Source organism: Syngnathus acus, chromosome 19, assembly GCF_901709675.1.
Source record: "Syngnathus acus chromosome 19, fSynAcu1.2, whole genome shotgun sequence".
Taxonomy (NCBI): domain Eukaryota; kingdom Metazoa; phylum Chordata; class Actinopteri; order Syngnathiformes; family Syngnathidae; genus Syngnathus; species Syngnathus acus.
The window spans coordinates 4,292,756-4,306,072 of record NC_051103.1 but is presented as its reverse complement, the minus strand read 5'-3'; the positions used below and the strand labels follow the sequence as shown (position 1 = coordinate 4,306,072).

The 13,317-nt window shown below is 44.3% G+C and overlaps 1 protein-coding gene across 3 annotated transcripts; it reads right to left on the bottom strand.

Annotated features, from left to right (window-relative positions):
- Positions 1-1,476: 1,476 nt before the first annotated feature.
- Positions 1,477-13,289, bottom strand: qki2 (QKI, KH domain containing, RNA binding 2). 3 transcript variants are annotated; one of them, XM_037277924.1, is made up of 9 exons: positions 12,765-13,289; positions 11,501-11,649; positions 10,351-10,467; positions 8,192-8,335; positions 7,107-7,194; positions 6,650-6,934; positions 6,339-6,362; positions 5,002-5,079; positions 1,477-3,115 (listed from the first exon to the last, which is right to left on the bottom strand). In XM_037277924.1, the coding sequence occupies exons 1-9, from the start codon at positions 12,904-12,906 to the stop codon at positions 3,093-3,095; spliced, it is 1,050 nt and encodes a 349-aa protein (XP_037133819.1). In that variant the 5' UTR covers positions 12,907-13,289; the 3' UTR covers positions 1,477-3,092. The 3 variants fall into 3 exon arrangements, with proteins under 3 accessions (XP_037133819.1, XP_037133820.1, XP_037133821.1); XM_037277925.1 differs by lacking the exon at positions 6,339-6,362; XM_037277926.1 differs by lacking the exons at positions 1,477-3,115; positions 6,339-6,362 and having other exon boundaries at positions 3,905-6,338; positions 12,765-13,288.
- Between the last annotated feature and the right edge of the window lie 28 nt (positions 13,290-13,317).

Here is a 13,317-nt window from a genome sequence, read left to right as displayed (position 1 = left end):
GTGGATTTTTATTCTTAATTCATATTGCAGAATAATAAGTCGAAGACCATGTTTAGCCTAGCGAAGGCCACGTAATACAAGTAAAATAAACTTGTCTTTTTCAATTGTGAGTTTTTCTTCCCAAGTTAACAAAGAAATGTATGTTTTCTTTCTAACAATTCAAACCCGCCTCAGGTCAAATTGACCGGAGAACATTATTGCGCTTCCTGAGAAGTGGAACCAGAGGCTTAGAAGACGATTGAAAACAGGAAAAAGAGACAAGAGCGCACACACCCATCCCAAAACATGCACGGAACCCCCCTCCCCAGCCACTCACACCCCTCTTAAAAAAAAAACCCAAAACCCTTTCCCTTTAGTGCTATCTTCCTGTCCAGAGGACTGTCAGCGGCGGTCACATTATGTTCTTTCTCTCTCAGTGATCAGGGGAGGGGGTGAAGCAGGCTCAACTCCAAGCCTGAAGTTCAATATCAAGCCCCCGCCACCCCCTCTCCAGCCCCCCCACCCCAACAAAAACTCCACAATGAAAGCAGGAAGGGCAGGCAGAGGACGAATGAGCCACCCATGGCTGCATTCACCGCCGAAAACGCTGTGTTGTTGTTTAACTTTGGGATTTAAAGGGAAACTTTGTTTTAAGCGCACGTGACGTGACTATATTTTTACGTCGAGGGCCCGAGCAATGTGTGCCAAGAAGGCCCCTCTTGAAAGTGCTTATTTTCTTCATCCTCCTTTAAAGACTTTCCCATACTCCAAAAAAAAAAAAAAGTAAATCCAAGTTTTGTTTGAAGCAACCATTTTGAGAAAAGTAGCCTCCAAAGTCAGTTTCATTTAAAAAGAAAAAAGTCTGAAAAGACTCAAGAAGTCGGCCATGTTGGATTAAAGTGGCCATTTTATCCCATTGCAAATTTTAAGACTGACTTGCTGATCATTTTAAATTTTCATGATATTGGAACAAGTTTGCAAAATTGGACGACTCGCCATAAAATCTCAGCCCCATAAGGTCGAAGCTGGGCCAATCGCGGGATGATGATGCTCCCGTCTTCGCCTCGAATCTCTGGACCAGCTGTTGTTGTAGGAGTTGCACTATTTGCTGTGATCCTGCGCAGATGTTTCAGGGCGCGCTTGCGTAATCAATTTCCCTTATATTCCCTCGACATTTCAAACCTGACACTCGCCCCCACCTCCTTGTTATACATGTGCATGCCTCGCAGAAACCATGGCGAGCCCGGGTGTGTTTTGTTCTCTCTTATTGCACAAATATGTGCAATGCCCTCTTTTAGAGGGAGACAGGATGGAGAGAAGACAAGGAAAAGAGGGAAGTGGGACGGAACTTTCATGGCCTTTTCCCTGCATTTCATCTAAAGGGGTGTGTGTTTTTATTGTGTGGAAAGCCCTTGTTTTTGGTGATTAGTATGCAGAAAGGAAGCTCATTTGCATAATTAAGTGCTACAGAGAGAGTGAGAGAAGCAACAAAGTTGGTTAGTTTTTACAACTTTAATGATTACAATGTTATTCCTGTTCACAATGTTAAAGAATCCATCGTTACCATAGCTATTTATTTTTTTCAAGAACCCCCCCCCTCAAAAAGACAGATACAATTAAGTGGTTAAACACAGAAATGTTTAGTAGAGCCTATACAGTGGCTGCTGAAGGGCAGATTAATATGGAACTACACTGTTAATTGTCAAAAAATAAAATAAAAATAAAACAAAGGCAAGCGGTGGTGTTCATCTCCAAGGCTCCAGTTAACACATAAAACATATCCAGTATTTCAGGACATAGATATATATAGTAAGGCATCAACTCTGAAAAGTTCATTTAATATACAAAATAGCATATAAAAATACATATAAACGTTACAGGTGTCACGACCCCCTGATGTTTGATAGCAAGGCCTCGGTTGGCTGTGTTGCATGTGCTCGTTTATATAATATGTGCGGGCTAAAAAAAAAAAAAAATCATATAACAGTGTTTCATCCTCACACATAAGTGAAAAGACATCAGTGCGTAATACTGTGTGGCACTTAGGGAGGGATTGGGCAGTAAAGAGGTAAATTGTAATATAAATGTAATACTGGTGAGTTGATTTTTTTTTTTTTAAAGGCACTTTTGTTCAGTTATTGTGCAAGCTTCCTTTCAACTTGGCATTTAAACCCGGCGTGTTGATTCACAGACTTGCGAAAGAAGCATTAGAATGCTTGACTTGATGACTACGATACTTTGGCCTTTTTAGATTTCACTTTTTTTTTTTTTTTTTTTTGCGGAGCGAGAGAGAGGATCCGCCTTGGCATTTTACTTCACTTGACGAGGTTAACAGAAGCATAAAATTCAATAAGGCACTCCTTAAAACGTTAGTGACATTTAAAAGAAATCAAGGAACATTTCAGGCCTTGAGTTTCTTTTTTTTTGTTTTTTCTTTAAAGGAAGGATTAATCAAATCATATAAAATAAAACCTTAGTGGAACTGTTTTAATCTCTGTTGTTGGTATTATTTAGATGCGAGATTGCGCGTTATCATAAAAGGATACATTGGACCGTAAATAATGATATATATATTTTTTTTATCCAGGCCTGTTAATTAGCTTTTTTTTCAAATGAAAAATGCTAAGATAACAGTTGGTATGCTAACGATAAGGATCGTCCTGCCGTGTGGTTGGGTATTTACATCAAAGAATTTATCAAATGCTAACATGTTAGCATTTGTTTGTTGCTGGAAATGAAGTAGAATGCAGACTAATCAACACCTCTCTCTGTGGATAGTTTGAGTGCAGGGTGAAAACAATTAGCATCTTCAGTAGTTGAGTTATAAAAGAGTAGTAATTATTGCTTATGCAGGAGCTCGTTTGGACCCCCACAATGGTGATGGTGGGCGATATGCAAAAGGAAGGCACGTGGGCTAAAACTTCGATCCCTGCTGGGTTATCGCCACCGCCATCCGCTGCTGGTTAGACCGAAGGGTCGCTTCCGGCGCCGGCTTCTGGTTGGCTGAGCCGAATTGGGATGGGGCGCGGAGGGATGAGGGCAGTGGGGCCGGGAGTGAGGGGCAATTGGCCAATGGGTTGGGGTCGGGGGGTCATCAGTGGGTGGAAAAGGTGTCATGGGTTAGTTGCCGTGGCAGCTAAAGTTAGACGGGACACAGACAGACCAGGAAAGGAAACGGAAACAAAAAAAAGAGGGCACACAGAAGGGGACATAAAAAGAAAAACAAAAGATAGAAGAGAGATTAGTTTCAGCTAGTGGCGTCGGGATGACAACAAGGCATTTTTTTTTTTTTACGGCGGTTTCACACGGTGCTAGGGGCAGATGCTTTGCTGCCCCCAGCGTCATGTGACCGCCGCTACCGTGACGCTACCCATGCTACCAGACGGTGAAACCATGAGGCAGAGGAGGAGACGCTGTGGTTACCCAAAGTGCACGTGTGGGGGTGTGATGCATTGGCCGCCATCATTAAAGTGTATCGAAAAAATAATGACTATACTTGTAAGATTACAATTTTTTTTCTCAGTGTATTTATGTACCTTTCTGTGAAAATGTTTTTCCTTTTCACAAAAACTTTTTTAGTCGCGTAATTTTCCCATGAAAATTAGCATTTTTGTGATTACGGCATATCATTTGTCCATGTGGTTGCAGATTTATCACCACCTGCACTTTGGGTAAGCACGGACGGCATGATTACATGTAAGTGAGAGCGTGACCCTCTCGTTGTAAGTAGCTAGATTTGCGAGTAAGGCTGACTGATTATTATTAATATCGTTTATGCTTTTGCTCCATTGGCTAGGAAGTATTAGCAGAGCGACTAATGGCTACTGTGAGCAGAGAAGTGCCATAGTAAGAGACAGCAATGAGAGGTTAAAAGATGGTGATTTCAAAATAGACAGTCTAACTACAAGAATTTAGAGTCTTTAGGTTGTCTTTGGAGATTTATTTTGTTCTCAATAGTCGTCTTTATTGCCTTTTAGTGTTTGTTTTTTTCTTTCCGTTGCTTGTTTTGTACAACAGGAGCACCACCGCTCACACACATACATATTGCAGCTAGCTAGTCCATGTCTATATTGCATAAAACAGTCATGAGGCCTGTGCATTGAGAAGGTCACCTCATCTTTTAAAAACAACAAAATCAAAAACAAAACAAAAGCACACACACTAGAGCAACAACGCCGCCTTCCAGGGAACAGTGGAAGCTACACACTCGGAATAGAAGTTTTACATGGAGACACTTCATCTATAAAAAGCATACCGTAAAAATAAAAATGTACAAACTAAAAAAAAAAAAAAAAAAAACCCCTACAAATACTTTCAAGCGATTTTGTTCCATTAGCTTCATATAAGCACTTTAAAATCCCTATATACAAATGTATTTTTCTTTTCTTTGCAGCTAAATACATGGCAACAGCACCACTCTGGCTAGGAAATATAATATGAAAGATGTAAACAGTCCCAATGATAAAGTCCAGTGGGCGACTGATAAGACCACAAACAATAGTATTTCATACCAAAAAAAAAAAAAAAAGAGCTTGGAACACAGACTTCAGTAGTCATCACACGCTGTGTTTTAGTAGTAAAACGGGATTAAGTGGCGTGTAGTCATTGGGCACAACACTTTTGATCATTCACACCAAAATACGGGAACTTAGTGGAATGAAATCTTGTATAAATAATAGGTTCCCAAAGGACGTACTGGGTAAAAAGAAGTAGCAGAGATTTTTAAAAAAAAGGAAAAAAAAAAGGACTCCCAAGTCCAGGAGTCACAAGGAAGGGAGTCACATGAATGGAGTGATTCACACTAATTAAGACGGGCCGCCTAGGTTATCGAAAAAGAGATAAGCGCACCCCCCCTCATCCTGACATGGCTCCTCCCAAAATGTCACTCTTACTGCAACAAGACTGTTTTCACATTTGATCTTGGCATGCCATGCTAAGACAAACTCACAATAACTGGTCCCTTGGTCTGCATGCACACACGCACGCACACACACACATAAAGTGGCTGGTGAGCTAACTAACCTCTGTCTGTGGTCACTACCCTTTGGTAAGGATGGATTCTCTTGTCTTGGCGGCGTACCTTAGCGGTCATGGCACCTGCTAACAAGCGCGATGACGTTGGCCAAAACAGAATACAGAAGGTTACTCATCAGAAAAGACACATCACAACGTCAGCCGCCACTTCTGGGAGATTTGACAACGTGCACAAAAGGGGGTGGGTGGGATGGGGGGGTCGGGTGGATGAAGATTTTAACCCTCCTGTTATGATGTGGGTCAAATCAACCCGTTTTAAGATTCTTATTATTCTGCGGGTCAAACTGATCACTTCAAAAATCTAGATTTGTTTTGTAAAAAAAATGTACTTCTCTAGTCTTCCCTTTTCTGGCTGTAAAAAATAATAATTTAAAAATATACAAGTTTTTTTTATATGTTGATTACACATAGAGTGGGTCACATTGACCCATAAACATTCTTGGTAAGGGACAAAGACAACAATTGTAGAATAAAAAAATTCTTATGCTGGCCTTACTCAAGCTTAACTTTTTTTTTTAAATATAGAAAAAATAATAATTTGCATTTATTTGTCATCATTAAACTGGGATTTCGAGGTGCTGGCCTTCATTTTTCGTATATATTAAAAAATAATTTGCAAATACCTCCTTTCTCATACATAACCTGGCAGTGACACAACAGGCTAAAAGCGAGACGTCAGAAACGGTCAATTCTATTCTGTCACACATACACATACACACCTTATTTCACCTCAGCCATAAGTGATAAGCGTTCATACATAACAGGAGGGTTAAGTCATTCAAAGAGGACCGTCATATCGTGTTGTGGTCTTCTGTTCTCTAAAAATGAATCCAAACCACTACTTTCTATCCAAAATAAAGTTTCACTAGTAGCTTCAAAATCACACTGATGAGGCACTGGAATGAATAAAATTGTTTCTTTTTTAGAAAAAAAGATATATTAAATCACAAAAAGCGCGCTAGAACATCTACGCTAGAAAAAAAATGTTACAATAATAAGCGGAATTTTTTTTTTTTTTTTAAGAAAAGGTTAGAATTGAAGGCATCACACCACCACGCTAGTCAGCTAATAGAAGTCACGAGCGAGAAGAAGCCATGGACACTCGACTATAGCGCGAGGAATCTGTCGTCCGACAGTGTGAGCAAGCTGTGAGCTTTTGCTCTGTAGCATACTGGAAGCGTTTAAAAGGGAAGGGGTGGTGGGATTGGGGTGTTGGCTCTGGAAGGGGAGGGGTCGGGGAGATGGGGAGGGGGGTCTCTGCAAGCCAGTCCGTGTGCGCTAAGACGTATAGCTAATCGCTTAGCCTTTGGTTGGGAAAGCCATACCTGCGAAAACACAGGACGAAGGGACTATTAGCCCGACGATAAGCTTCCGCATGCTGGGGATACACGAAGACGGATGTATTACGAGAGCTGGACACTGATGGCTGCATTGTCATCATTGATCGAGTAAAAGCCGAGGAATCAAACGAGGCATCTGTAAAGCTGAAGCTCACAGCAGAGTTTCGAGAACTCGTAAATTCTGATCCTAATATCTGCGTGCGCTTTTTGGGTTGATGATTTGGAGCCAAGTATCGAGGTCTCATAATACACCCATTGTCCATGTAGGAACATGATGAACCGTGGCGATTATTTACCTAATACGCCGGTCGAGTCGATGGGGTATTCCAATATGGAGGGCGTCAATGTGTAGGGGTACTCGTAGGGCGTGTAGATGATCCCCGACTCGGGTCCTTGGGGAAGCAGCGCCGGATGCGGGTTGCCGCCCGGCACGAGGGCGGAGCTCTGGATCTGACGGATCAGAGGCATGATGGTCGGCGTGGTCACGGGGGCGGGGTTGCGCAGGGCAGGTGGCAGGACGGGCGTGGGGCCGGTGATGATGCGAGGGGCCTGCGGGGTGCCGAGTGGGAACCCGGCGGTGGCTGCGGGACACAAGATGCACAATGATTGTGTGTACGCACCCACACCTAAACACAATGGACAGGGGACGAAAAAGGGACAAGCAGTCTATGTTACAAGGAACAGAGGCATTGTTTGTATATACAGTGGTCTCCTGTGAAAGAGGCCCCTCCTATCCTGTGCTGTGATCCTTACGTGTCTTGACATTGGCGTCTCTGTAGGTTCCATTGAGAATGGCCAACTCCATCAGCTGCATTTTCTTCAAGTTGTCCTCGCCTTCAGCCTGCGCAAAGACACACATCTCAAAATGGACGCCACCACAACAATGAGATTTCTCCCAGATATACAGGAAGTGTGGATTCAGTGGGGTGACTTCTGACTAGCCTCTATGATAATAGGTGCTAGTGGTTAGCAAATTGGCTTAAGAGTTTTGATATTCGGGCCTCATTTTTTCCCACTTTGACATCATCTGGCCTAATAATGTCTGCAAGGAAACATTCTGTCATCGCCCAAAAGTAGAACACATACAGTAGCGCCAGCTAGACACTGTGTGTCCAACAAGCTAGTAGCACGTTAGCTCTGGTTACTTCCCGCTGCGAAGCACATCTGATTTACTGCTTCAAGGCAAAGTTGCGCCGGTTAAGCCAAAACGTATTATTAGTCGGAGCCCAGCGCACATGAACGCTAACAAGGAATGAACAGGTGCTGGTGCTCCTGGCGACCACGACGTCTGACGGCCTTAACCTTTCCGCCTCGACGGCAATAGAATTCCCCCCGCTGTTCTTTTCATTCTGACCCAGTTGTTGCAAGAGGAAGCGATTTCGCAATCTACGCGATATTCCACATGTGAGCAGCGGAGGGAGGGCGGGACGTATGTAGGTGGCGCCGGAGAATTCGAGCGATGCGGAGGACTCCAATCAAAACGGGCCCTTGTGCACGTACAACAATGACGACGAAAAAAGATTGGGGTGGTGGGGGGGGGGAGAAAAAAGGAATATTGTAGCCGGTCGTTTGGAATGAAGTGAGTTGTGAACGAGTGAAAGGAGTGATGGAGTGGGGAGAACGAGTGAACAGACTCGCCATTCATTCGCGCAGCCTTTCAAACAACCCGGTGTTGCCGTGGCAACCCCTTTTTGTGCGTGTTCCCTAATTACCCTAACCCCTTACACATACTCACACACACACTTTTGGACCGACAATCCCATCCGACCCCCCCCCCCCCCCCTTCCGTGCATACCAAAATGCTAAACTCTCATCCCCGTTTTGTTTCGGATACTCACAGCGGGGATGAGGAGTTTCTTGACTTCGTTGATGGCCCGCTGCAGCTTGATCTTGGCGCGGTTGTGCGTGTCCTCCACTGAGATCAGGACATGAAGGTCCTCGCTCAGGTGCTCCCAGTTGGGCTTGCCTCGGTTCATCTCCTCCTGGAGGGAGTACACAAACAAGCACGCTGGGTTTGTATGCACGGCGTGGGCCCTTTCCCATTCACGCGCTACAACGAGCGACATGTAATGAGACTCTGAGGGTGTTTTTTTTTTTTTTTAATCCTGTTATGTTACGGGGCAATGTGACCCATTTTAAATAGGAAGTCAAGTAAAAATAAAAAAAAAGATTAATATTGTGTTTCATTCAATATGAATTAAGAGGCAAAATCCATTTATCCATCGCAGAGGCCATTTTGGCACTTGCTCTTGACATAATGACATCACAGGGTTCAGCTTGCCAACGTCACATGACCAAAGTTAGAAAAGAGGTGACCCGTGATTGGTCGTCACCTGATCCCGACTGTGATGTGTTTTTCAGTGTTAATAATGAGATATGATGACAAGAAACAAAGGCATGTTGATTAGAAATAACTTGTGCAACTTTCTCAAACTCCCCAAATGACGAAGCCTTCCCGCAAATTTTTTTGACACCTCATCATCGCTCCGACACCCTTATTATTGTGTCATTTATCTCGGAAGACACTATTGTGTCAAAGTCGGGTTGCATTAGGTTAAGCTTGTTGCGTTAGCTTGTGATAAAAAATGTTATGATGTCATTAAGAAAAATTGCACCATTGGCTCTTTGCGTAAAGTGCGAGTAAATCCCAGTGTCACTTTTGATAGGCTCTTCATGAGCAGTAAAAAAAAAAAATGGATGCATTACACCGCAAATGCTTTGATAAACAAGGCCAAGCTAAACATTAACACCATTGAGGCAAAGGATCGTGAACAATTTTAGCATCTCGACTCTAGTTCATATTTCATAACTTGAAAAAAAAAAAAAAAAAAAGGTAATAGGAGATGAATATTGGCTGCAACCACATGCTGGCGGAAAACGAAGTTACGAAAGCGTCCGTCGCAGTGTGGGGCGTGCACGCTGGGTTGAGGGACGGCCCGCTCTGCGAATGTTTTGTCAAGTGAGATGTATCGTTTTGAAGAGCACTAAAAAGTCAACATCTTTCTCTTGGCCTCCTCTCCCACTGTGTCTCTGTTTTCCTTCCTCTGTGTGTGTGTCTCTCAGAGGGTGTGCGGGGTAGGGAATGTTCTAGAGAGAGAGGAAGGGAGAGAAAGAGAGGTGGGTGGGGGGCGTCGCATGGAATGCTGGACTTGCTCCACCTGCCGTTTGGAAAGCTGGAACCAGCCAACGGGAGGAGACAACAGGGGAGAAGGAAGAAAAGACAGATGGACGAAGCAGCGGGACGAAGTGAAATCACATTGTGGGTGGCGACTATACATGGAAAGATGGATAAAGGGATAGAGATGTGAGGAAAACTATGATTTCAAACGCTCCCTGAAGGCAACACCCAATTTTATTCGGTTCTGTAGTTTCGCCCATTTCCGACGTTCGTCTATTGTGCAATCTTGACTTGTGATGTCTGGACATTTTTTCACATGAGTCATTACAATTATTTTGAGCGTGTCAAAGGAAAAAACATTTTGTGTGAGAACGGGAAGTGAGACCTCGCTATTGACCTGATAAACGCAATGTCACCTTTAAGCACAAATATTTAGTTTTAATCTTTAAGTAATACATTTGAAATTGTTGCTATTCAGTGTTGTGACCTGCTACGGTTGGACAAATTTTCCTTTAGTGAATCCTTTCAATAAATGCAATTAAACCATCCACGCAAACATTCCTGCCATAAATTAAGGACAAGCAGAACCGTTGCATTCATTGGATTCTTTAACTTCTGTCAAGGATGCTTCATAATTACTCCTAATTGACGTTTTTAGAAATTGTCCAATTACAAAGAATAAACAATAAAATATCCTGTTAGCGCTTAGCATGTCCATTAGCCAGGCTTCTGTGGGAGAACCGATGAAAGGATGTCACAACTCAAGGGGGAGCCCTGGAGCCACAGTTAACAGATCCTTTAACAGGAGATCCTTTTTAGTAAACGCAATAAAACAAGATCCGCAAACGACCCTGGAGACCGTTAAAGAGTGGCGCGTACCTTCTTCTTGTCCCTCATTGAGCCTTTCCCGCGCACCATGATCTTGCAGCCGGTCTCCGCCTCCAGCTGTTTGGCCGTCAGTCCTCGCGGGCCTAGGATCCTCCCGACAAAATTAAACTGTGGACCAAAGCAAAAAAAAATAAAAATAACATCAAGGTGGTCGCATATGACACGAGCCCACTTGGGGTCGGCTTGTGTGATGTGTTTGCGTTACCAAGCGAGACCAAAAATAGATCATTATAGGTGGCATGAGAGGACGGCGGCGCTCGCTTAACCTTATCTGTCACGGAGACTGAGTGATTAACAAGACAGCTGGCCCGTGTGTGTGTGAGCGCATGTGTATACTCGTCTCACACACGGTACAAACACACAAGCGCACGCACAATACTTCCACAGTGGCTACACGTCGATGGCGCGCTGACCTCTGACTCACATGGCGATACGCAGCGATAGAGACGAGCGGCTCCGACTAAATTTAACCTTGATCTCAAGCGTTTGCCTCGCCGTCATGTGAGTGAGGACAGCCTGTCATTGTACTGGCTGATTGGCGAGCTGATGCGTGGAGGAGGGGAAGTGAAGGGTAAGGAATAAAAAAACAATATAAATGATTGCAAAGAAATCATGTGAGCCCTTCAATCTGGATCAACACGACTCATATTGGAGTACTTAACTGTACTTGGCAGCAATGGCGACGATGTGCCGGATGCACGCGGGCCTAATATTTACGGCAGGGGAGAAGGCTTAATCCATCTATTTAAACGCCTCTAAATATGGATGAGATACGACGTCACGCTGGGGAAAACTGCATAAATAATCAGAATTTATCAGCAAACAAAACTGGTTAAAAAAATTGTGTTTTGACTTTTTAGGATGAAGTCAAAACCTTTTCTTGGGCTTGTCACCTTTTTATGACATCACAGCTCATTTTAGAAATTAATTTCTTACTATTTTGGCAAATTTAGCATGTTGATTTTAAGAAATTGGGTAATTTCTTATTATTATGGCATCTTAATTGTCTCCTGAAATTTAAAATGGGTCGAGGGAGGCCCGACTGACTTTTCATCCTCCCTCCCGCCACCGACAGGAGATAAAAGGGAAAAGTAAACAACTGGTAGAAAAGTTCGAAGGTCACCCGCCGGCCCCAACTCACGTCGGGGTACTCTTTGACCGGCACATAGAGCTTCTCTTGCAGCTGGGCCACGGCTCCGACGGCTTCGGGCAGTTCCTCCATATCGCGTCCGTTGAACATGCCTCCGTTCACCGTGTCGTTGTACATGTCCTTGCGTACCCGCCCGATTTCTGCCGGGACGAGAAAAAAAGTGACTCATGAGACAGCGCTGACAATTTCTCCTGCTATGTTGACACATGCTGTTCCCTTTTAACCCAGTAAATATGCTCGGGAGGTCAGTGTGACCCAATAACGAAACTGGACAGAACGGATTTGTTCATTTTGAAAAAACGTGCAATGTCTGCTCTTACGCGGCCCATTAAAACACTGTCATGCTTGTAATGTTTGTTTAGGCTCGACCCGGCGGCCCACAATGCCTCTGTAATGACACCCCGGCGCAATAATAAGTGCTTGCATGCCGAGCGCACTCACGCACACAAACACCAGCCAATGGCTGCCTTGAGGTGCAAATATCGTCTGACCTCAGCAACCCTTAACAACCTATTGTGACCCTCCACTTTTGGGTCATGCGTGGCCACACTTTGAGAAGTGAAAGAAAGCCATAGCGAAACGCTGTCATCGTCAAGTCGTCTTGTGTTTAGTTTCATGTTACAAATGAATAGTCGTCATGTCAATTAGCAAGATTTGATGCACAGTACAGCGTGTGTCGTCATAATATGGACGAAAGTGTGTGCGGCTGTCTGATCTGGGCGCCTGTCCACATAACTCTGGCCAGGCCAGAACACGCCGAACACGGGCCACTTTGATTCTAAACGTGGCTGTCACGCTATCATGTGGTGTGGCCTTTGTGTTTTTAAAATAATGACTGTCACTTAACCAGTTGTAACAATTGGTTTCTTTCCAAGAGCAGCGAGCTTGAAAAACAAAATAGATTGCAGATGACTAAAGGACACGATTGCAATGATGTGATTATTTGAGTATTTGTGCTTCCATGAAGAGAAATGGAACAAGTTGCCCAGTGACATGTTGTGTCGTTCCAGTACAGGGATGGGCTGCATCACTCCCACCATAAGCCTGCGCATTAGGTCACTGGCAAAGACTAACAACTGTCTGTTTGTTCCCATCACCAACTCACTCGCTCACACACGCTCACTCGTTCACTCTGCATGTGCGTAACTGATAAAGCACAGAAAATGGCATTTTATATGAGATGTCAACTTTAAAAATGTCACATTTGATTTGTTCAAAGTGACACGCTCGAGACCCCCCGTCCCACCCACCTTACCTTCATCCAGCAGCCGCTCCAGATGCGTGAAGATGCCGCTGAAGTTTGGCAATGAACTCATAACCTTCCGATCGTTCATCAGCTGCATTAAATAGTCCGGGTTGGACTTGGGTCGCTCCTTCACCTCTGTCTCCCCGACCATGGCTGAAGCGTCGATGCAAAAGCACTCTGGTTTGATTTATTACAAAAATATTGTATGGTGGAGCGATGGTGGTGGGGGGGTTTATCAAACAAGCAAACAAACAAACAAAAAAGTCTCCAAACGGACACCACGGGTCTTCCGTCCGACGAGCGTGTCTCTCAAGCGGCTATTCTTCAAATCACAGCCGCCCCCCCCCCTGCTCGGTTCCGAGCCCAACTCGTCTCCGGATGATGCGAGCCCCTCCTCGACCACCCCCGGCGACTCCAAAGTTGTTTTTAAGGGAGGGGGTGGGAGAAAAAGTTCCCTTGAGAGTTGTTCGAAGTGGACCGCGAACAAGTTGGTGTCGGCTGCGGTGTTTCGGACCCCGGATCGCTATCATATGATTACAGTAGTGCGGGTGAGCACGAGTGG

Excerpts from the sequence above, each read along its gene's own strand:
- qki2 (XM_037277924.1), bottom strand. The coding sequence starts at position 12,906 with ATGGTCGGGGAGACAGAGGTGAAGGAGCGACCCAAGTCCAACCCGGAC. Across the intron at positions 11,650-12,764 it reads GGAGCGGCTGCTGGATGAAG|AAATCGGGCGGGTACGCAAG; the intron begins GTAAGGTGGGTG and ends TCGTCCCGGCAG. Across the intron at positions 10,468-11,500 it reads CGGTCAAAGAGTACCCCGAC|TTTAATTTTGTCGGGAGGAT; the intron begins GTGAGTTGGGGC and ends TTTGGTCCACAG.